At 48.3% G+C, this 22660-nt stretch overlaps 1 protein-coding gene across 2 annotated transcripts in view; it reads left to right on the top strand.

The window, feature by feature from the left end:
* Positions 1-22660, top strand: part of Asic2 (acid sensing ion channel subunit 2) — a 1069930-nt gene that overhangs the window by 968989 nt on the left and 78281 nt on the right. For both annotated transcript variants that reach the window (NM_001034014.1, NM_012892.2), the window contains 1 exon segment: positions 6991-7141. In NM_001034014.1, the coding sequence (NP_001029186.1) occupies positions 6991-7141 (151 nt within the window).

Below are 22660 nucleotides of genomic sequence, written 5' to 3'. Positions count from 1 at the left end.
CACCTCGCTGACCCTTAGACACCCTCATGTCAAAATGAGAAATTTGGAGGACTCTTGGTATCTGGCACTTTTTTTTTTTTAGAATTCTTCTGCCTCTGCCTCTGAGATGTATCTTTTCCACTGCCCTATGGGAGAGCCTGAGGCAAGCACCAGGCTTGCCAGTCTGCTGGGATCTGAGCAGGATGGGAGAGGCATGTGGGTGTGAGTGCAGCTTTGAGAGCCAGTGAGGCAGAAAGCATGGGCCTTTGGGATAAGGGAGAGATTCATCCTGTCTTTCCAACAACCCAGCCTCCCAGGGCCTTACCCTCCGTCTGAAAAATGGGATTAGACTGTCATCATAGGACAGAGGAAGGACAGTAGGTACAGGGTCATTGTCGCCTAAGGCACTCCATGGACGGGGAGTGGAGCAAAGCCAGTCTCCTGTTTGAGAGCTGCTGAACAAATTACTGGAGAGTTGGTGAGACTGTCCCCACTCTCCCCAACCCCATGTTTCATTGATTTAGAACTTCCCAACTGCAGACCCCAGCTGGGGTTGGGCCACAGATCCTACATCTGACTTAGTTGTTGAGACGCACATGACAATTCCACCCTGTTCTGTATATGTGAAAACACCCCACTCCTCCCCAGGACTCTTTAGCCTCCAGAAATCCCATCAGCTCTCCTGGGCTTCCAGCTACAAGCTTAGCACTGTTAAGAAGGAAGTCAATGTCATGGGATGGTTTTCAGTTCCTCTGACCACTTTAAGACGAACTTCGTATGGTGAGGAGGACACAGGGCAGGAGCAAGACTCCTGTTCTTCAGTTCATCCCAGTTCTTGCGACCACAATACTGATTCTCTCTATAGCACATCTCTCTTCTGCTGAAAGGAAGACCTCAGATCCTCTTCTGCTGAGACCTCTAGTGACGGTTACAGCATAACCAATCTCTCAAGCGCAGCCACTGCCTTTGTCCCCCTTAGGTTCTCCAATTATTCAAGGCCGCAGACATAACAAGCTCTGACCCCGTCCTGTCTGTCTGGAAAGCCCACAGTTCCCTCCTTTTAACTGTGTTGCTAGAAAGATCCAGACTCCATCTCTACAACAGTAAAGAGGGATGTGGCTCTAAGATTCCTCCCTCTCGAGATGGTTGGGGCCACCTAAGGAAAAGAGAGAGAGATAGTACCTATCGAAGTGCCAATCGGGGGTAGCACTGAGCAGACTCAGGAACTGCCAGCTTCCTTCCCTCCAACCTCATAGAGCCACTTAAAAAGTTGAAAAGGTTTTTAGACACTGTAACTTAAGGGCAATGCATCCGGAAGATGCCAACAATTTATCATGGTGGACATGGTTGGCAGACTCAGTTCATCTAAAGATTCCAGTTTGAAGCATGCACATTTCCTAGCTTAAACCTTACAAGCCAATCCAGCCTCCAAGCTACTTCAACAATCAGCAAACCCATCCCGGCCAGCCACCGATGGGGCTGTCAGCTCTTACCACTAAGGCACAGAAATGCCAGGAAGAATGGCAGTCTGGAGAAGCAGAGAGCTTGGCCTGACAGTCTAGACTTAAATAAATTGTATTTTCTGCCCGGGGGCGATAAGGTGTAAATCTGAGGCGTGTGTTACACTTACCCATCATTATGTCCTGAAATGACGACAGAAAGCTGCATCTTGTCCCGAGTTTGTAGAAAACCTGTGCTCTGTGTAAATAGCTCAGCCGCCTTTGATGCTGAACCGAGTGGAAAATAATCCTCAGAAAAACTAGCCAGGAGGGGCTGACTCCACAGCTCAGCAGGCAGCTGAGGCATCAGCTGGGAGGCACTGTGCTCTCTCAGAGACCCCCGGGCTGCGCCCACAAAGGTAAGCATCTCCCTCATCATCTTAGCTCCTGAGAGGATTACTTGATGTGGCGCCTTCACAGAGACAAAGACACTTGATGCGTTAAGGAGAAAGCTGGGCGGGACAGGGGAGGGCAGAGGATCGGACAAGACCTCCTTAGCATAAGCACTGGATAGAACCAAGTGAAGCCAGCCAGCTCCCAAGTGCACCTGCTTGGGATAGGCAAGACGAGACGAGGAGCTCATTCACTCACTCACTCATTCACTCACTCATTCTTTCATTCACTCACTCACTCATTCATTCATTCACTCACTCACTCATTCATTCACTCACTCACTCATTCTTTCATTCACTCACTCACTCATTCATTCACTCACTCACTCATTCATTCACTCACTCACTCATTCATTCACTCACTCATTCATTCATTCACTCACTCACTTATTCATCCATTCATTTATTCAACAAACACATACTTCCTGTACTCTGGAAACTTACAGTCTGGGGGAATAACATAGCCAACAAAGAAATAACGATCTAGTTATAACCTGTGGCAGAGAAGCACAGGGGCTGTGAGAGAAGAAGGCTGAGCTCAGGTAAATCTGGGAGCCAGAGACTGAGGTGGGTAAACAAGGCCTGTTAAGCTGAAGTCTGATACATGTGAGGTATGTGGGGAGGATAGTCCAGGCGGAGCAAACAGCCTGTGGAAAAGCCCCGTGGGAGAAGAGCCTGCCGATCTCCAGGAACTGAATTGGCCAGGAAGCGTGAAGCATAGGGGGACGAAGGGAGAAGGAGAACCCGCAGGACACCAAGGAGTGTCTGGGACTTGACCTTTGACTCAGGAAGCTTTAGACTCTGTCCTACTGTATCTGCGGTGTATGACACTGCTTTTTGGGTGACACAGACAAATGTCTACTCGCCCCAGACAGGGAACCAATAAAAACAAACCAAAGCATGGATGTCACCACGGTCTGAGTCGGTGAACCAATAAGTTTTATTGGGTTACTTTGAGGAACGTGGATATGAGGTTACTTACAGGAGCAGAAATGACTCAGTGACGACTCCACTACCACAGGCCCACTGAGGAATAAATGACAGTCCACAGAAGGTGGGAGCTGGGGGTGCACCGCCCAGCCTGCAGACGGCACAACTCCTTCAATGGAGTGTGTCTTTTGTAGGCAGCTCTGCCGAGCCCTGCTTCTTCCAGGCTGCTTCCTGGTCTCTCAGTCCTCTGGACTTGCCTGAGAGTGTCTCTCAGCAATCCTCACAGCCTATACACGCTGTGGAGAGAGGGGCCTGGCCAGTTTCACAGACTACCTGAAGCTATTTCAGGTTGTTTACTTGCAGTGTTAATGAGTTTCCCTGCCGGATGGAGGGTTTCGTCTCCCCTTAGAACATCCAGTTGTTTCCCCTCCCTATAAACATCTTAATGAGCTTCTCTCCAAGATGGAAGGTTTTTAGCTTGGAGGGAACCACAGCACAGTGGCCTGCCTTGAGGAAGAAGTTAGCCTCCATCAGTTGGCTGTCAAGAGTTGACGATGGTCAACCTGGCTCCCAACCCTGACCCACTCTGCCAGGTCAGCTCACACAGGCACACTGGAGAATGTGCCCCAGCACCCTTCCCCCAGGAGGAAGGGCAGGAAAAATCAGCCTGAGATGAAGGCACTGTTATGAAGGAGAGCCCAGCTTAGCAGGGTCCTGGCAAGATTCAAAGTGTAAATCCCCATGCTCCCTACTGTACAGGACTTCCCACCCTATAAGAGAAAGACTGCAGCTCACTGGCTTCAGCTCCTACTGAGTCTGCACAGGACGGATAACCAGCAGCTAACAGAAGTTCATGTGGGAGGGACCAGAGAAAGCCCCAACATCCTGTCTCCTCTTCTCAGTGGGGAAAGGACAGACATCTCAATCAGGTGTCCATGTTCCCCTTGGACATAGCCTCCGTGCATAGCCTACGGCAGCTGGCAACCTCCCTGGTCTTTGTGTATCTGAAAAGGGAGGCAGTGAATTCGAGAATCTCTGAGACCACACTCCAGCCTTCTCTGTTGCTTGGGGCCGGAGAGTTCACTTTGTCAGAGTCATTTGGCACAGCACATCTGTGGTAGGGCTAGGATCAGGGCTGACTTCAGAAGTAGACAGTATATTCTATCCCCAGCCCAGTATTCTAAAGGTCAAGGGCTAAACAGCGGAGGAAGAAAGAAGTTAACTGGGGGAACCGGCATGTGTAACAATCAGACACTAACGCTGGAATTTACTTTTCACAACAAATCTCTTGGTGTGGATAGACCAAGTGTAATTACGGGCAGTTTTCAAGGCTGGCTGTTTATAGAGTGCCTGTGCAGATGAAAGGAAAGAAAGGAATGGAGCGCTCTGTTGAAACGCCCCGGATGTCACTCCTGACATACTCAAGCCCCTTGCAATGGATGTGCTAACTATGTGCTCATTACAGTGGCCCCGTGGGCATCTCTCGAGGGGACAGGTTCATTAGCTGAGTTCAATCACAATGTGCAACAGCAGGCGAAACATTCAGTTCTTAGAGAAACTGTTTGCTTGGGACTTTGTCTCTAGCTATTTCCTCCCACCATGAAGCTGGGAGACCGACTTGGTCATCCTGAAATGGTACGGCTAGCCAGTGATTTGGTACAGCTAGCCAGTGATTTGGTACAGCTAGCCAGTGATTTGGTACAGCTAGCCAGTGATTTGGTACAGCTAGCCAGTGATTTGGTACAGCTAGCCAGTGATTTGGAGTCATTTCATGTGATGGAGAAGACGTAGGCCCTATAATTTTGCAACTACTCTATTTCTTGCACATAGTAGGGACACAACCACATGAATAATGACAGATTGATAAAAAACCAAGCAACATAGAAGAGAGAGGAAGGTGCTTGCTCTGAGAAGTGACCCGATGACCCAGACCCTTGTGTTCCTTCTAGAACAACACACCCAGGGAGAGCACGTGTGCTAGACAGACGTGGATTTGAATTCCAGCTCCTCTTATTACTAGTTGTGAGACGTTAGTTGGGCCTTGGTTTCCACCTCCGTACAACGGGAGCAGCAACACCCATCCATGGCCACGCTGTGAAGGCCAGATGTGGTACAGTGGTAACCCTCTGTATTCTTTCCATTCGATCCTCAAGAGGTGCACCAAGAGGCAGTCCCTGGTGCTGCACTTGCTCTCAGTCTGTTCCTGACCAAAGGACAGGAAGCCAGAGGGAGGTGGCCTGCACCCAGATCTCAGTGGCTGCAGGAATCCCATCCAGTCGTCCTGGCTCTCTTCCAGTCAATCTTGCCAGATGTATTTGGCTTCAGCTCGAGGGTGCAAAGTGGTTATATAACTATGTTTAAAAAAATAGAGCTAGCATTTACATAAAGTTCATAGTTTTTCGGAGGATTTTTTTTTTGCATGGATAATCTTATCTGATCCTCTCAGTAACCTTGAGAGGCCGCAGAGGCCTGGACTAGAGTTTCCACCTTATGGATGGAGGAATCATGGCTTGAAGGGTTTACTGGGTTCGTTCAGTATCAAAATACTGAGAGACGGCGTGAAAACTTGGACAGAGGTCTCTCATCCCTTGCCCTGGACTTTTCCCACATGACATCTTTATGGTCACGCTTTCATCGGGCAAAAATAGAGCAAGGCTGTGTGGCCAGAAGGGAGCTCAGATTCAGGAGTGAAAGGCATCAAGTTCAGGAAGCAGTTCCACTCAATGACATAGGATGAGAGCTGTGGGGAAGACAAGGAGAGGCAAGAAAGCCTGGAGGTCTTCCTGGAGGAGGAGAAACATCGGCCCCATCTTCAAGACAGTGAGCGCCTGTCCAGGTAGAGAATGATGAGCAGGAGTGCAGGTGGCAAAAGGGGCGAGTGGGAAGCCAGAAGTGGGCGGAGCAGCAGGCTATGCTCCCATGCTACAGATTATCTGGTCTGACTCCACCAGCAGTTTCTCATCCATCCACTCATTTAGTATATATTTATGATATCTATGTGCCCGGTGCTGTGTGAGCCACCTCAGGAAGATGTGTGAATCCTGAAACCATGGACTTGACCATCTCATGATGCCTATGGGCTCTGGCGGGAAGCAAGAGGTCAGAAAGCAGAAGGTACATGAAGAGCGCATTGTAGAAGGCCGGGTTAAGAGGACATAGATTTTAACCTGAAGGAGGTGACAAGCCTTGATAGATTTTCAGCACAGGATCAACACAACCAAGTTTAAATTTCAGAAAAACAAGCTTACAGGGTGGCTAGAGAGAATTATCTGGGCCTCCTCAAGCCAGATAGGAAACCAGAGCATTGGCGGCAAGCAGGGGCTGAGTCCTAAAGTCCAGCAGGATAGAAAAAGAATGGCTAAATTCAAGGCAGATATGGAGAGAGTATGGATGGGCCTTGCAGGCTGGTTATGCGTTGGGTGAGGAAGAGAAAGACTAGACACTGAGTCGGAGGGTCCGGCTTGAGCCCCTTGACAAGTTCATGCTGTTCTCCATGGTGGGAATTCTGGGAACTGTTGGATGAGGCAGTGTGTGGTTTTTCCTGGGGGAGAGTCAGGTAGAGAACTGATAACAAAGGAAAGTTCCACCCAAGAGAGCAGCCTGTGCCTTGTACGTTTCATTAACTCCTGACTCTTAATGGACCTCCCTCCAGCCTTCAGAAGAAAATGTTTCTGGTGTAGAGGAAAGAAATACATACATAGAAAATTAGAGTCAGCCTCGGGGGCAGACTGAGTGGGGGTCAGCTGGGCGACATCTGGAAACCCTTTATCAGAAGTGGTTTCAGTGAGTCTACAGCCCAGGGAGGAGCCTGAAGCTTGGGAAGTGCCCCGGAGCATCAAGGGGTTTAAGATGAAGTTTAATGTTTGGCAGCAGGTCAGGTCGTACTTTCAAGGGGAGTGGCCAGGGGGAGGAAGAGATCAGATGCCATCCCAGTGGGATGCCGGTCTTTCTTCTTGTATACCAAAATCCTACTAGCAAACGTCCAGCCATCAGACAAGATAAAGCATCATTGGAGACATCTTTAGTGTGTGTGTTCAGGGACGGTGGGGGGAGGGGTAAGGGGCTGGGGAATTAATGTCAGCGGTCTGTAGGGACTCTGGCTTGCTGGGGGCACTCTAGGGTCTTGCTCATCTTTCTAGGTCAATGTGGAGTCACCGTGTGCTTTTCTCTTTCTCTCTTCTCTCCTCCAGGTGTTTACAAAATACGGGAAGTGTTACATGTTTAACTCAGGCGAGGATGGCAAGCCGCTGCTCACCACGGTCAAGGGGGGGACGGGCAACGGGCTGGAGATCATGCTGGACATTCAGCAAGATGAGTACCTGCCCATCTGGGGAGAGACAGGTGAGCCGGGCCCAGAGACTCTGGCACCGGGCGGTGTCAGAGAGGCGGGTTTCCCTCAGAAAGGCGGTGGGAAGCGGGCAGGCTGCTCTCCAACAGAACGGATACATTCTGGCAGATGGTGAGGATGTCCCTAGCTAGCATGGTTCTGCCTCTGGTTCCCTTAGGTTCCTCCAGGTTGGAGCGGATAAAGGATGTGAGTACTGGGGAGGGAGAGGTGGTGTGCAGGGAGGTTCAAAGGACCAGATGTGGTGGGGTGAGTGAGCGGCTTGATTTGGGGAGAAAGGGGTGTGAACTAGCACGTTCCTCTCACAGCCATCCCAAATACCAGGTCCAAGGAAGAAGTCCAGGAAAAGAATACCAGTATATGCCTGGGGGGCAAGTGGAGGAGGCCATGAGGTGTTAGAAAATCAATAGGAATGGGCCTGGGGACATGGCACCACGCCCATGTCAGGCTCTGGGGTCCTGTGTGTGCCTGTTTTGAGCATTCATTCTTTTTATTCTGTAGTATATATCACTAGCAATCAAAGAGCGTTACAGGGGGAAAGACTAAGTCATTGATCACAACCCAGGAAAACGAAGAAATGCAACAGGGCAGAAGAAGGGGCCCAGAAAAGGCCTTGGTGTGCACAGGGTGTTTGAGTGGGGTCATCTGGGTAAGACTAATGCCATCACAAAGGGTCCATAAGAGGAGCACAGGACGGTCAGTCAGAGGAAGACGCAGCGTGATGTGACCATAAGTCAAGGAACGCAGGAAGCCTCTAGAACTGTACGAGAACAAGAACATCAAGATGCGTCCCAGAATGGTAGCCAGAGATAAATGGGATCCACATCACAGTGATAACACACACCTGGCCTCAGTGCCTCTCCTCAGTCACGGAGGGAGGTTCCATAATCACGCTCTTGTATTCCCCACTCTGAGACTTCTGGACCTGGGCCCCCAAAATTCAAACTGCCCTCAGCGCTGACTTTTATTATCCTACTCGTAAGGCCCATTGAACTCCATTTAAAACGTTCAACTTTTTTCCTAATCCAAAGTCCTAAAGTCTACATCTCACATACAACCAGCCTGGTTCAGCCTATCACAGCAACACCCTGCTCCCTGGTACTAACCTCTGTCTTAGTCATTGTTCTACTGCTGTGAAGAGACGCCATGACCATGACAACTCTTATAAAGGAAAACATCTCATTGGGGCTGGCTTACAGTTTCAGAGGTTCAGTCCATTATCATCATGGCAGGAAACATGGCAGCGTCCAGGCAGACATGGTACTGGAGAAGGAGCTGAGAGTCCTTTATCCAAATCTGCAGGAAACAGGAAGAGACAGCCACTTCCCCGCCCCCATAACATACTTCCTCCAGCAAACCCACACTTCCTAACCCTTAATTAGTGCCATTCCCTGAAGAGTAAACATTAACATAGATGAGCCTATGGGGAGCATTCTTATTCAAACCATCACTAAGAGGGCTGCTGAGGGAGTGAGATGAGCCTTCAGGGACCAGTACAGAAGAGTGGAAAGTGGATCCAGCAGAAGGGAGAACCTGCTTCAGGCTGGAACTGAGGAAAGGAGAGAGGCCAGAAAGCCCTGACTATGTCTTGCTGCCCCACCCTATGATTGCTCCCATTGAGGAACAGCCTGAGACCCATCCTCTTCATGGCTCTGCCTTCCAGCTGCCAAGGCAGGAGGTTTTCCACCCTGAAGATGACCAGCTGCAAAGACAGGCACTATCCCACAGCAGAACTGTCTCCTGCTCATCAGCACCTCTTATTGCAGTGCCGTGACAGGGAGAGGTGACAGTGGCCGCTGACCCCATATGATAGCTACCTCTCAGTGGCCACACTGATGGCTACCTCTCGGCTGCTTCAGCTGAGACGTTAAATCCCTCTGTCCTTCGTGTAGCAGGATCAAGTCTGTCTCCACTTAGCTCTGATGCTGGCCATCTGGACTGGGCTTTTTAGAACACTCTGAGACCAGGCTGAATACTTGGACCATGGGACTCCTAACCTTCTAACCCTGAGTCCTGGAGGTAGGTTCCCAAAAGGTATCAGTTCTGGCAGATGCCAGGACATTTCTGCATAGTAAGAACTAGGGAAATCAAGTGAGTAATGAAACCCTGCTTTTGCAGAGGTTAGTCGTGTCCTCCCGGGGTAAGCTGGGATGTGCTATCCTGATCCCTTGATTCAGGAACAGAAGCCCTTACATAGACAACACATGCACACAACGTCAGGGCCTCCACCACAGACATCCTCATCCGTAGCTCAGCTCCCTACACCAACAGAGCCTCAAACCTGCATACCAGCTACTCATAGAAAGGACTCTGCTGACCACGGGCTTTGTCACCAGAGCCACGTGGGAAGTCAGCATCCTGCCTCCATAGACTTATATGATCAAAGAGCCGCATAGGTCTTCTATACTATGTCAACCTGCTTGCTTTCCTGAGCAAAGCAGTGATGTGTTTGACATCATGTGGTAAGTTCACAGCCAAGCCATCCATGTTCTGACTCAGGCTTGACCATGACGTTCCTAACTGAGATGAAGAACAATCCCCATGTCTAACATGGTACAGGGATTGGGTTATTGTCAAAGATGCAGAAGTTGCAAGGCCAAGGCCCTACCTTTTGAGAAGCCGATGAACTCAATCTCGCTCTTGCCAGGAGTTCTCTTCTGAGGTTGGAACACACCTAGTAGCAACTTGAGGCTCTGCGGATACTGGGTAGAAGGCAGGTGGGGGCAAAGACGCTAGTTAGAGGAGACGTCGATCAGCACAATGCCGTAGAACTTCCTGGAATCCAGAGACAGTTCCCTGTGCTGTTCAGGATGTTATCTGTGGCTAGGGAAAATGAGGAATGAAAATTTTAATATCAGCTTTTTAATATATTAATGTTGTAATGCTAAACTGTCCCAAGGGCTTTAGGCTACCATGTTGTGGAGCGGTTAGCACATTGGAATACAGCTTCATCAAGCTCTGGTTGGTTCTGTTCATTCTCGTCTCCATAGCCACCTCTCACATTCCTCTGCCCCACCCCGCCTTTGCCCTTCCCCTCACTGTACCCTTGAGTGGCAGGCCGAGTTCCTTGTGCTCACTAAAGGCAGTTGAGACCAAGTCCCTTCCCCATGGCCACCTGTTGGAATTCAGGAAGTCTTGTGTCAGACCTTCCTCCAGTGTATGTTTCTTCAGGCTGAAGCCACTGAGCAATGACTGCCTCTGAGAGACGCTGAGAGCTTATTATTACAGTAAGTTGCTTATTCCCTGGGTGAGCCCCTCGTGGGCAGGAATAAAGTCAGTATACCCACTGAAGGATGACAGATGAGCTTCCGTGGGAAGGGACACTTGTCTGTGAAGCTACCCGAGTAGGGACAGATACTGAACTCCTTGGCTGTTGGTTCTGAGGTCTGTGAGCAATAGCACTGCCACAGCCATCCAGAAACAATCTTCCTGACCTGCAAAGCTACAAGGCTACGAAGAAGCCATCTTGCTTCCATGACTGTCTTCTCAATTACTGGAGGAAGAGTCTCAAGTCCCTATAGGAAATATTGGGTGATGATGGAGGAAAAGGAAATATGCCTGCTGGGGGCGTGGCCACAGTGACTGCTGGGGGAGTAGCCACAGTGACTGCTGGGGGGCATGGCCACAGAGACCTTGATGACTCAGACAGAGTAAAAGAACAGAGAAAACAGCATAAGGTAAACCAGACCCAAGATCAACCCTAGCTCTTCCATTTCTGTGTGTCATGGATCAAGTTCAGGAACAACGAACGGTTTCCTCATCTGCAAAGCAGAGGTGAATAAAAACTGAAAGCCACTGGCTGTTGTGGATGGCTGAAGGCCTCAGAGGAGAGCTCTCCTCATACTCCACAGAAAATGACAACCTAGAGATCCCACAACTGTCTCAGGGGACCTGAATGCCCTTCATATCTGAAAGACCCCTCCTTTGGCACCCTTGTCTTGCTTTGTGGACAGCTTCATTCTCAGAAAGTAAAAGAAGTAAAGAGGGATCGAGGGCCCTCCTCTGGGTGTAATTCCAACTAATGGGAGGGCACTAGATTGAGGGACCACTATCAACACATGTGACGTATTAGGAAAAGGCAGCCCATGTGGCCTCATGCTTAGTAAATAGACAGTAACTCCATGAAAATGATCACAAATGTCCCTTCCACCAGGCTACTAATGGCCCACATTAAGGAGCCCAGGGCATCAAACACCTCTAAGTGGGGCACCCTGTCAATCTCCCGTTTTGATGTTGCTTGTGAACCTAGACAGGGTGTCCCAAAAGGGGTTCGGTAGCGCGTCAGAAGTTTGAAACTTTACATGTTCTGCGTATAAAAAGGATCTAGGGTCAGAAAGGAATCCCGGGAGCCCTGGGTAGACAGTGGGATGCACCTTTCTTCATCTCAGGAGCTCTTTAATATGCCACATCATGAATCTCCAAGACAGAAATACTGTTAGCAGCATCTATTTTCTAAATGCCTTTGGCCATGGAAACCTCCTTTGTTATGAAGGAGCTCACAAAATATACTTCTGGAAAAAGCCATCCTAGACCAAAGAAGTACAGATTTCATGGCCAGAGTTTTCTAACGGAAATTAAATTGAAGACAGGTGGGAGGTTGTTAAAAATGAAACCCTGTGTAGATACCTCTGAGTCACTTCAAAGATAAAAGAAATAGGCAGTGGGTTATCTGGGTTGCACATGAGAGGAACCTGAATCAAACAAGCTTAGGCATCAAAAGAAGTGTATTGCCCTCGGAATTTGAGACCAGCTTCAACAACCAGCCAGCGGGAGAGGGCTGAAGCTCAGAGAGAGCCAGCACCAAGAGCACCTGTACCCTGGGTATTCTCACCTGCCTCTCTCCGAATCCTCGCCCTTCTCCCTCACTAGACACAGGCTTTTTTTTTGCATGCGTATATCCATGTGGCTTTCAACAGTCACTAAGATTTTTATGTTTCAAACCCTACCACATCAGCCAAACATCTGATTGCACCACTGATCTCCCCGTTTGAAAAAAAAAAAAAAGCAAAAGAGGTAGTTATTGGCCCACCTGAGTTGAGTGACCCACCCCTGAACCAATCAGCAGTGAGTAGGGGAGGGACCTTCTGTGGGCACTGTGCAACAGACTGGGGAAGTTGGATGGGGTGGGAAGGGAGTCCCTCGGGAGAACTGGGCTGATAATGGAGGAGGTGGGCAAGGGAGAGAGCTGAGAGGGGCTGAGTCTGAAGAAATAAGAGTCTGCGCTTAGGGAGTTTCAGTTCTAAGTGCATGTGTTCAAAGATTAGAGAGATGACAGCCAGGCACCCTCTCCCCAGATCTTCTCTCATTCGTTTTGATGCAAAATACCCTGTTGTAATCAAATATAATCTGCTTTGATTTTCCCAAATCCTAATGTTAAGTATGCATGAGTGTGATATTATATCAGATATGTTTCTGAGCAGAGGAATTATTTTTGAACGCTGTGCTGTAGCACAGAAAAGCCAGCTCTCATCATCCCTTGGGTCCTACCCACTTCTAATGCCTCCTTCGTTAACTTGACTTTGAATATACTGACTTACTTCGATGCTTCGGGAATGTTCCAGGACTGTCTTCCTTCAGAGGATCTGTATTTGCTGTTCCCTTTACTGTTATCCATTACTCAGATACCCACACAACTAATTGCCTCCTTGCCCAGTTTTTGTTCAGTTATCACCTAGTGGGTGGAGCCTAAATACCTTGCGTACTGTTTTTAAAATTGTGACACCCCCCCACTCCCACATACTCTCACTACATTTCTCTTATCTATTCAGCTGGTCCTTGCATCCACGGTATATCCTGCCATCAAGTGTGCTACATGATTTACTTTTGAGGGAGGGTGTGGGAGATGGGAAGGGACTGTCCCTTCCCACTAAAACATAAGCCCCTAGAAGTCTTGGATCTTAGATCTCATTGGACGGGAAATATTTGTTGAAATGGAGAAAAAAGAATCACTTGAATTATGCATACTGCTAGAGCCAACATGGGCCATTAATCAGCTACTATGTGCCACAAACATTCTGGCCCTTTCTTGATCCCCTGGTAATGAGGTATTATAGTGCCCAGTGAAAGATGAAGAAACTGAGTCCCAGAGAGGTTAAGAGAGCTCCCCAAGGGCTGCCCAGTTAAATGGTTGAAGTAGCTGAATTAAGCTTAAAACCATATCGGAAGCCCAAAGCAGCAATGCTCGGTCCACCAAAAGCTTTCAATCTGCAAATTGTCACTGTGAAAATGCTGCTGAGAAGCTAGCTCAGGGGGCGTGGCTCAGGTGACATCTCTGGAAAATGACACATGGTGATAGGCGTGCTCAGCCCTCTTTGCTATCCGCTCCTCTTGTCTTAATGAGTGGAATCATTGTGTTGAAGGAAAGGTTTAGCATGCTCCCCACATAGAAAAGAGATAAGAGCAGAGCTTCTCTGGTTTGTCTGGAGATGGAGACGCCAGTCTGTTTCTCTCCCTTGCTCCCAATGACCTACCATAGTCCTCCTTGAGAAACCTGGGGGTTCCAGGGAACTCAGTTTGAAAACCAGTGGATGGAAAGCTGGTGGTATGGATTCATCAGTCACTATCATCCCAGAAGTAAAGAGAGGAGAAGCAGAAACAGGCATATCCATGGAAGCTTGGAGGAGCCAGCTAGACTCGCTTGGTCTATGTAGGGATGTTTACAGCCAATGAGAGACCCTGTGTTATCTAAAAGGTAGCAGGCTCCTGAGGCACAACACTGGAAGTTGTCCTCTGACTCCATATGTGAAGCCACACATACACACACTTAAAAGCAAAACATTAGAGGGGCGGTGGAGGTTACTGATATGAACATGGTGTTTGGTTGGTCCTATGGCTGAGTCTGTCTCCTAGAGCAGCCCTGTATAATCCCTCTCCTGTTGGGAAGGAGAAAGGAACTCCCAATAGATGTGGGGAGCAGCTGAACCTCAGGGCAGCTGCCAGTGGAGCCTTCTGTATAAGCACAGTAGGCTGAATCCTATTTATGAGACACTCCCTCCCAAAGCCTTCCCAACAAGCAACGAAGACATTTTCCTCAGTAAACTTACAAGGACAATGTCAGGTGGAAGACAGAAATCAAACAGACTGCTGGTGACTAACATTAACTAGACAAATCAACTAGTACCCCCACCCATCATAAACACCACAGAACCCCCTAATAACCTAATGACTCCCTCCAAAAACCCTGCAGATTTATCTCTCCCACCCCAGAAGGTGACACGGAAGCATATGGTGTGGACTTGGGGTGGTCAGGCCCAGCAGATGACGGGGTGAGGTGCTAAATGGGAAATTGCACGAGGAATCAAAATCCCATTTACTAAGAAGGGGACTCTCAGCCAGGCTTGTGTCCTGCTCACCCCTCACAGGCTTTAAGTATCCTTTAAGCATGAAGGGACAAACACAGAGCCAAGCATATGAGGGATGCCACTAATTAAGGACCCAAGAGCAAGCAAACAAAAACACATGAAACAGAGAGTATAGCTAACAGCACAAGCTGTAGAGCCAGATTGCTAGGGTTCAAATCCCCACTATGCTTCTTTTCAGCTGTATGGCCTGAGGTGAGTTATTTAACTTCTCTGGGCATATTTTATCCCCTCTAGATTGGGAACGACAGCACAAAATCTACTTTATCATTAGATCGGTTGAAATATGAGTTAATACAAATGCTGGGCTTAGAAAGGTGCCTTGGTCCTATTAAGTAATATATAGTGTTTAATAAATGAAAGCATAAATGCACAGTCAGTCAGAAGCATCAAAATGATTTAATTAGCTTCCTCGGGAGAGAGAAGAAGCAATATCACATCCACAGATGCCCAGGGTGATAGTAAAACAGGGCATTTGGGGAGGAAGAAGAAAAAGTGAAAATTAAAACATGATTGCATATATTAAAACGCAATCTGTAAGGGGGCTGGAATTTAGTTAGCAATTCTACCCCAGAAGTGAAAATTACAAGACCAACAGATGTAAATGGGAGAGGAGAAAAACATGAAAATTAAAGAATCAATTCAGAAGAATCCAACATCTCCATAGTAGGAGTTCTAGAATGACAGAACCGAAGGACCGGGGGAAAACATGGGGAAGAAACTGATGCAGTCCATCCTCAGCTGAAGGACATGACCCTCCAGGCTGCAGGGTCACCAAGTCCCTGCCTGTGGCAGGGACAAAGCCCATAGACCAAAACACAAACTTGCAAAATCTAGGCTGGAGGAAATAATAAAAAAATAATGGTCCTCTTCCTGGGCTCTAGGATCAGATGTCAGAACTACGCACAGGAGGCAGGCATTTCTGGAGGCGAGGTCATGATCCTTCTTGTCAGAATTCTACACTGAAATCGCAATCATCTGTGGGGCTGGGGAGATGGCTCAGTAGGTAGAGAACTTCCTTGGAAAGCATGAGGACCTGAGTTCAAATCCCCCGCACCCCCCAAAAAAACTGACACAGTGTGTGTGACTATAGTCTCAGTAACAGCAGGATGAGAGTTGGGGACAGGTGGGTCATCATTTGATGAAGTTCCAGGCCAGTGAGAGACTTTGTCTCAAGCAGAAGGTGGAAGATACCTAAGAAATAGTACCTGATGTTGTCCTCTGACCTGCACACATGTGCCATCTGTCCACACACATGTACCCACGCACACAAGAACACACAAACACACACATTCCTGTGTTATAAGGCTGGACTATGAAGAGCATTTATGGAGTCTTAATTATGTAAAAGCTAAATACTATTTGAACCAAAATATATGCCTACATGCTAAGGGTGACTGGAAGGCAAGTAGAGGTAGGCATTCCACGTAAGAAGCCCACGTGCACTCATCTTCCATGGTAAGAACTCGGGAGAAAGCATGTCAAAGTTGTACCACCAGGAAATAACAGGCAAGCAGTTGTTGCCTGTGAAGCATGAACACGGAAAAGATAGTGCAGTGAGCGCAAAGCCAGTGCCTCAGAGGGTTGGCCCTTAGTTGGGTATGAAGATGGACAAGAAACATGCTTTTCGTTCAGCGCCTTGAAGCGCCATTTAGCTTTTAAAATTATGTACATAGACTGCTTTGATAAATATAAAAGTTAAATTAAAAATAACCATAAATTTTTACCATAGCTGGAAGGCCCGAGCAGCCATTAGGGAGAGCACAGTTCCTACCCCAACTCCCACCACATTGCAAATGGGACACAGCAAGAGTGAGGCTGAGGTTGCCATGGTTTCTCCAGCAGCGGCTCTGGCTCCCAGGAAAAACTCTTGTCATGGTGCCAGGGCCTAAGGACTTCCCAAGAATGAGAGGCAGCGGCTCTGGCCTGAATTCTGAGTGGAGTCCAGAGCACAGTAACATGCAGCCACCTGCTGAGAAGCCCCGCTTATGCTTGGAGAAGGGCTTTGTGCTGGGGACATCTCCACAGGTGCCTGAAGACTCGGGAGGAATGATGCCATAGATTAGATGGGCCTTTGGAGGCAAGCGTCTATGGAGAAACCTGATTTCTATCATGTCGGAGACCGGCTGAGCTTGGTGCACAAAGCATGTATGATCTTGTTAGAGGTCCCAGCCAGACAGCCAGCAGCCCAAAAAGAATACCTAGGGAGCTGAGGAAACAGACCCACTCCTGGGGATCATGTCTCCCAGTTAGGGAATCTTCATTGGCACCCACTGTGTGCTTAGGCATCTCAGGCAAAAGTCCAGTATGGATTTTTTTTTAATTCATTATATATAAGTATGCTGTAGCTGTCTTCAGACACACTGAAGAAGGCATCAGATCTCATTACAGATGGTTGTGAGCTGGGATTTGAACTTAGGACCTCTGGAAGAGCAGTCAGTGCTCTTAACCACTGAGCCATCTCTCCAGCTCCAGGATGGGTTTTAAGAGTACACAAGCTCAGGGGCTTTCTGGGGTAATCCACATATGGTTCTGTCACAGTTAGACATCTTTTCATCCTACAGCCTTCACAGCCAATGTCTAAGGCTTCACACAGGTGCCGCTGGGTGTTATGATCACTAGCATAAAAACAGAACAAGGAAGGAGGCGACGGTCCCAGAAGGGAGGAGAAGAGTATCGCAGGGGAGCTGTGGAAAAGAAGTGGCCTCGGTTCTTCCATTTGCCAGGCACGGGAGCCAGAAGAGGCTATGGGGTTATGGGTTGCTGAAATGTCAAGCATAGGGAGAGGAAAGTCAAGATCAGCCCAGGGTGTGATCGGTTGGCTTCTAGGTAGAAGCCAAACCATTTGGTAACTGGCTTGGTGTGTTTTCCTAAAATGTAGATGTGCAACAGTTAAAAGCATTTGCAGCTCTTCCAGAAGAGCTAAGTTCTGTTCCCAGCATTCATGTTCGGCTGTTCACAAGGTGCCTGTGAACAGGTAGTCAGGTGTAGGGAGCTCAGGCCTAGACCACTATTTCCCACCATGCAGAGGCCTACAGATGCCCTCTTAACAGCAAAATAGTTTTCCTTATTAAATAATACGGATATCAATTATCTTGTTATCACCACACAACCTCCTGCTTTTTACATTCACTGATTGGGAAAATAATCGAGCAAGGTTGCTATGAATTCTGTAATGCTTAGGGTATATTTGGAATTTGGTGCATTTGTCGGTCAATATGCGACAAGATCCATTCAGCAGCCCCAGCAAACCTGACTTCTGCTGTCAAAATTTTTATGAATAGAGTCATATACACCCACTGACTGCCTCTGTAATTTCAGAGACACAGATCTCCCCAGTGGATTTTTCAAAGGTAGTGTCTCCCACATGCCCATCACCCAACCTGGTGATTAGCGTTCTTATCAAGTAATTGATAATCTCCCAGCCCAAATGCCTTAGTGAAACGTGTTATATTTTAAAATCCTTGGGGTATATCTTTTCATAACGAAAATGAACTGAACCTGGAACAGTCACTGATGCCTGCTTTGCCAAGATTCTGTTTAGCAGAAATGGAAGTATAGCCACACTTCTTGGTTGCCTAACCGAAATCTAACATTCCTCCTCCTTCCCCAACATGGACTCCTGGCCCTACATCATAGAAGGTGCTATTTGATCCTGTGGCACATACAAGGAGATTCAAACCCTTTCACTGGTTAATGCATTTAACAGATACCAGGAAGCTAGTCTCACTCATGGTACTGGCTAAGCAGTATTGAAACCAGGATCGGAATCCCCATCTAAGTCTACATTGGTCCTATCCACTTTGAAGTGAGAAATGAATAGGACTAGAGAGTTGGCTCTTACAGAGGGACTTGAGTTCGCTTTCACTTCCTTGTACCTACAGTGGGCCACTCACAACTGCCTATAACACTAGCGCCCTCTTATGGTCTCTGTGAGCACATGGACACACACACACACACACACACACACACACACACACACGCACGCACACACGCACACACAGAGAGAGACAGAGAGACAGAGAGAGAGACAGACAGACACAGACACAGACACAGACACAGAGACACAGAGACGGAGACAGACAGAGAGCCATATACAGAAAGAAATAAAAGAAAAGGGAGAGAGAAGGAGGAGGAGGAGGAAAAAGAGAAGGAGGAAGAGGAGGAGGAGGTAAAAACTGTATTTAAGCAGATTGCTTTGGGTAACAGTTCAACAAACTGTCACATCTTTCCTACAGGATATCCTAGATATTAGTGTGCTTGAAGACTCCTCAGGAGGAGATGGAGCCTGAAGCTTTCTCATGGCCCCTCCATAGCACCTCCCCGAGCTCCATCTAATGTTTGGCTGTGGGTTTCAGTCAGCTGCTGGGTGAAGCCTCTCAGAGGAGAGTTAGGCTAGGCTCCTATCTGTGCAACCATAACAGAGTATCATTAATTCTGTCAGCGTCTTGCCCATGGAATGGGTCTCAATTGGGCCAGCCATTGGGTAGCTGTTCTCTCGGTTTCTACCCCATCTTTGTCCCTGCACTTCTTGTATTCAGGACAAATTTTGGGTGGAAGGTTTTATGGGTGGGTTGGTGTCCTTACCCCTCCACTGGGCACCCTTACTTTCTTATGACACTCAGGACTACCAGCCCTGGGGTGACACTGCCTGTAGGAAGCTGGCCCTCCCACATCAATCATCAATCAAGAAAATTCCCCGCTTGCCCGAAAGTCAATCCACGGAAACAGATGTGATTAAGATTGTTTCTTCCCAACTGATTCCTGGATGTGTCAAGTTGACATAAAAACTAGCTAGCACAGGGCTGAACACCCAGCCTGAGACTCTTCTCTCCTACCAGTTTTCTCTCTCACCCACCATTCCCTGATTGCCTCCCCAACCAGATGCCAGAGGGCAAGAGAGGATCCACCCAGTAAATCCCCAGTCAGAGCCTCCAACGACTCCCTAGGTCAGAGAGTAGTTGGGAGGCTCAGCACAGGTGAGCAGTAGCTATTCTGCAGGGGCCTTCCCACACTAGGAGACACCCCTCTAGCATGCCATGCTCCTGTCTCGAGCTGCCCTTGGAGCTGCCCCACCCGGACACAGTCACTGTAATAAAGTCAGCTTGCCCAAAACAAGATCGCTTTGTAGCAACACATCCCTTGCCTGAGCCTAGAAAATTCCCTCCGCCTTTCAGAGCTGTTCGCTTTCCTTCCTCCTTCTCTCCGGTGCTTATTGCCTCTCCCGGTTTCCTGTAATTTGCAAAGATTAAAGATTTAAGCTTCTTTTATTGCCATGTACTTTCCCTGCCCCATTATGCATTCTGCCCATCATTCCTGCCTCCTCCCCGCAGAGCTCCCAGATCTGTTCTGTGTGCAAAGAAAGCACCTCCCCAGGTAAATCTCACCTTGTGTACGCCAGGTCATGCTCCCAGAGAAGGCTGGCAGAGCCTGGCTTCTGCAGGCTGCGGTCTGCCAAGCCATGCCCCTCATGATTCAGCAGGGATCATTCATGTTCAGCAGTCTGGGGTTCAGCTCTGTCCTGTAAGGGAGAGCTTTCCTTTTACCTCTCTGCCCCCTCACACTTTCTACCTTTGAATCCTGGTGCTCAAGGATATGTAAACAAATCCTTCACAGCACTAGGGAGCTGCATCTTGGAAGGAGGTGATGTTGTAGTGTTTGGCAGTGTGAGCTCCTGTAGGATGCCACCCTGGGTGTTCAGAAGGGCCACCAACTCGATATGATACTGTCATTACTACCTGGGAATTCTTGGGATTTATTTTTATAAGTAAATGTTGGCATCCTAAGGTTTTTACAGCGGTTTTCAACAAGGGGCCCACGTTGGCATTTTGTTCTATGCACGTGGTCCCAGATACTGTCGTCATTGTGACTGTTACGAAGGCTGTCCCACCTGCTGTCTCTGCCCTGGGGTGTCCCTGTTCCTCCAGAACTTGGGTGGATGCATCAGGTCGCAGGGCAGGGAACAGTAAGCTCATGGAGGTTAGGTCCTCTCTGGTTTGTTCATTTAGCATTTATGGAACTCTGCTCTGTGTCAGCCCTGAACTGGGGGACTTGGGGATCTGACAGTGAAAAATACTCACTCCCCATTCAGACCTGAGAGCTACGTGGCACCTACTCACTCACCTGAAGGAAACACATTCATCAGGAGGTAGGGGAAAAAAAATGCTAGTCCTGGCTATGCCCTTGCCTTACTGTGTGACCTTGGGAAAGTCATTTCCTCTCTGGATTGTATCACTGTTTCCACAAATGTGGCTCAGGTTGCCTGAAACAGAATCCCTGGAAATGAAGGTTCCTGGCTTTTCCCTTAAGTCCTGAGTCCGAATTTCTAGTGATAGATTCTAGGTAGAGAGAGAGGTGATTTCAATGAGTATTACACAACATCAAAGGCTGGGGTCTGTGGCTATATTTAGTTCTAACAAACTGCATTTGGTAACTTGTCTCTTAATGAAGTACCAAGTTTGAGAAATGACAGAGACCAGGGTGGGCAGTAGCCATTCACAAGCTAAAAACTGATCCAGAGGCAAATGAGGCAGCCCCAGCAAGTAACAGAAGCAAAATCTGTCCAGAGACATGGGAGTAAGGAGACTCGGGGAACGTAGAACTGGACGAGCAGGAAATACTCATGAATACACCTGCACCACCAGAACCCGTGTGGACCAGGAACACACAGCTAAGAAGGCAGGATGGTGTTGGGCACAGCATGCACATACAGCATGACTACAACACACACAGAGAGAAGAGAGGGTTGGAAAGAACACAGAAACATCCATCTTCTCCTCCTCTCATCCATCCAATAGCTGTTAACGAAGAATAAAATGGGGTTGCTTTAGGTTGACTCTGCTACAGCTCCTGTTGCTTCTGGAATAAGCCAAGGCCTCTTGCAAACCCTAACCCGGTCTGATTAGTCTTCAGGCAGTTCTCACTGGTCAGGCTCCCAGGGCTGATTGTTTTGCCCATTACTCACAGAGTTTCCTACAGAAAAGCTTCATTTCTCATTTCTTCCTGGAGGCCACAAGCTGTGCGATGAGCCAGTCTTTACTGGCTAGAAGGTTTCCTAAGCCCAGTTGTACAGCAGGTGCGCAGCTTCTACTGGCTAGAAACAAGCTTGGGCAGCTTGCCAGTTCCTTCCCAGGACTCCCCTCACAGCACAAGCACCCTTGTAATGTCAGCATCCCACCATGCTCAACTGCATTCCCTGCTTCAGCCTGTGCTTGGTCTCCTCATCCCCTCTCTTGGGCAGAATTTAGAGAACACAGCTTCTGTAAGTGGACCACTGGGTACCCTACTCTCACTCAGTGTTTCCTCTCTGACCTAAGAATGTTCACTGAGCATCTTCCAACTGTGGGTGAGGTCAGGGGCTGGGAGGAATAACAATGGGTCTCTTCTCCTGAGGAATTCTATCTGACCACCAGTGAGTACATAGTCATCTTTGGAAGATGGTAACTGAAAACCATAGGTGAACAAAAACCTGTGCATATAGGTGTTTGGATAGTGTACTCATTACTTTATATTGCTATGAAGACACCATGCACAACTTACAGTAAAGTTTATTGGGGCTTATGGTTTCAGAGGGGAAGTCCATGACCATCATGGCAGGAAGCATGGCAGCAGGCAGGCGGGCATGGTGCTAGAGCAGTAGCCTGAAAGCTTACAACCTGAACCACAGGTGGGATGCAGAGAGAGAGAGAGAGAGAGAGAGAGAGAGAGAGAGAGAGAGAGAGAGAGAGAGAGAGAACTGGGAATAGTTTGGAACCTCACAGCCCATGCCCAGTGATACAATCCTACCAACAAGGCCAAACCTCACTATGCTGCCCAAGTACTTCAGTGACCTGGGGACCAAGTACGCGAACATATGAGCCAACGGAGACCATTCTCATTCACACCTTCACAAAAAGAGCAATCTGGATGAAGAAGACGCAAACAGTTGACCCATAGGAGAGAGATGAGATGTACATACATAGCTTCCTATGACTTCTTCCCAGTATGTGAAGCCTTGTCTGAAGCCACATCCTGGCAACAGCCCCCGTTTTATAAAGCCCCATATCAGCTGCCAGATGCCTTATCTAAATCATGAAAATGTTGTCTATTTCCAGTTCGTTCTGCCTGCTGGACCCTACATCCACACACTTTGACCTTGGAGTCCTATCCAGTTCCAAA

Source organism: Rattus norvegicus, chromosome 10 (assembly GCF_036323735.1).
Source record: "Rattus norvegicus strain BN/NHsdMcwi chromosome 10, GRCr8, whole genome shotgun sequence".
NCBI lineage: Eukaryota > Metazoa > Chordata > Mammalia > Rodentia > Muridae > Rattus > Rattus norvegicus.
Note: the sequence above shows the minus strand (reverse complement) of the source record. Positions and strands in the feature narration are given on the sequence as shown.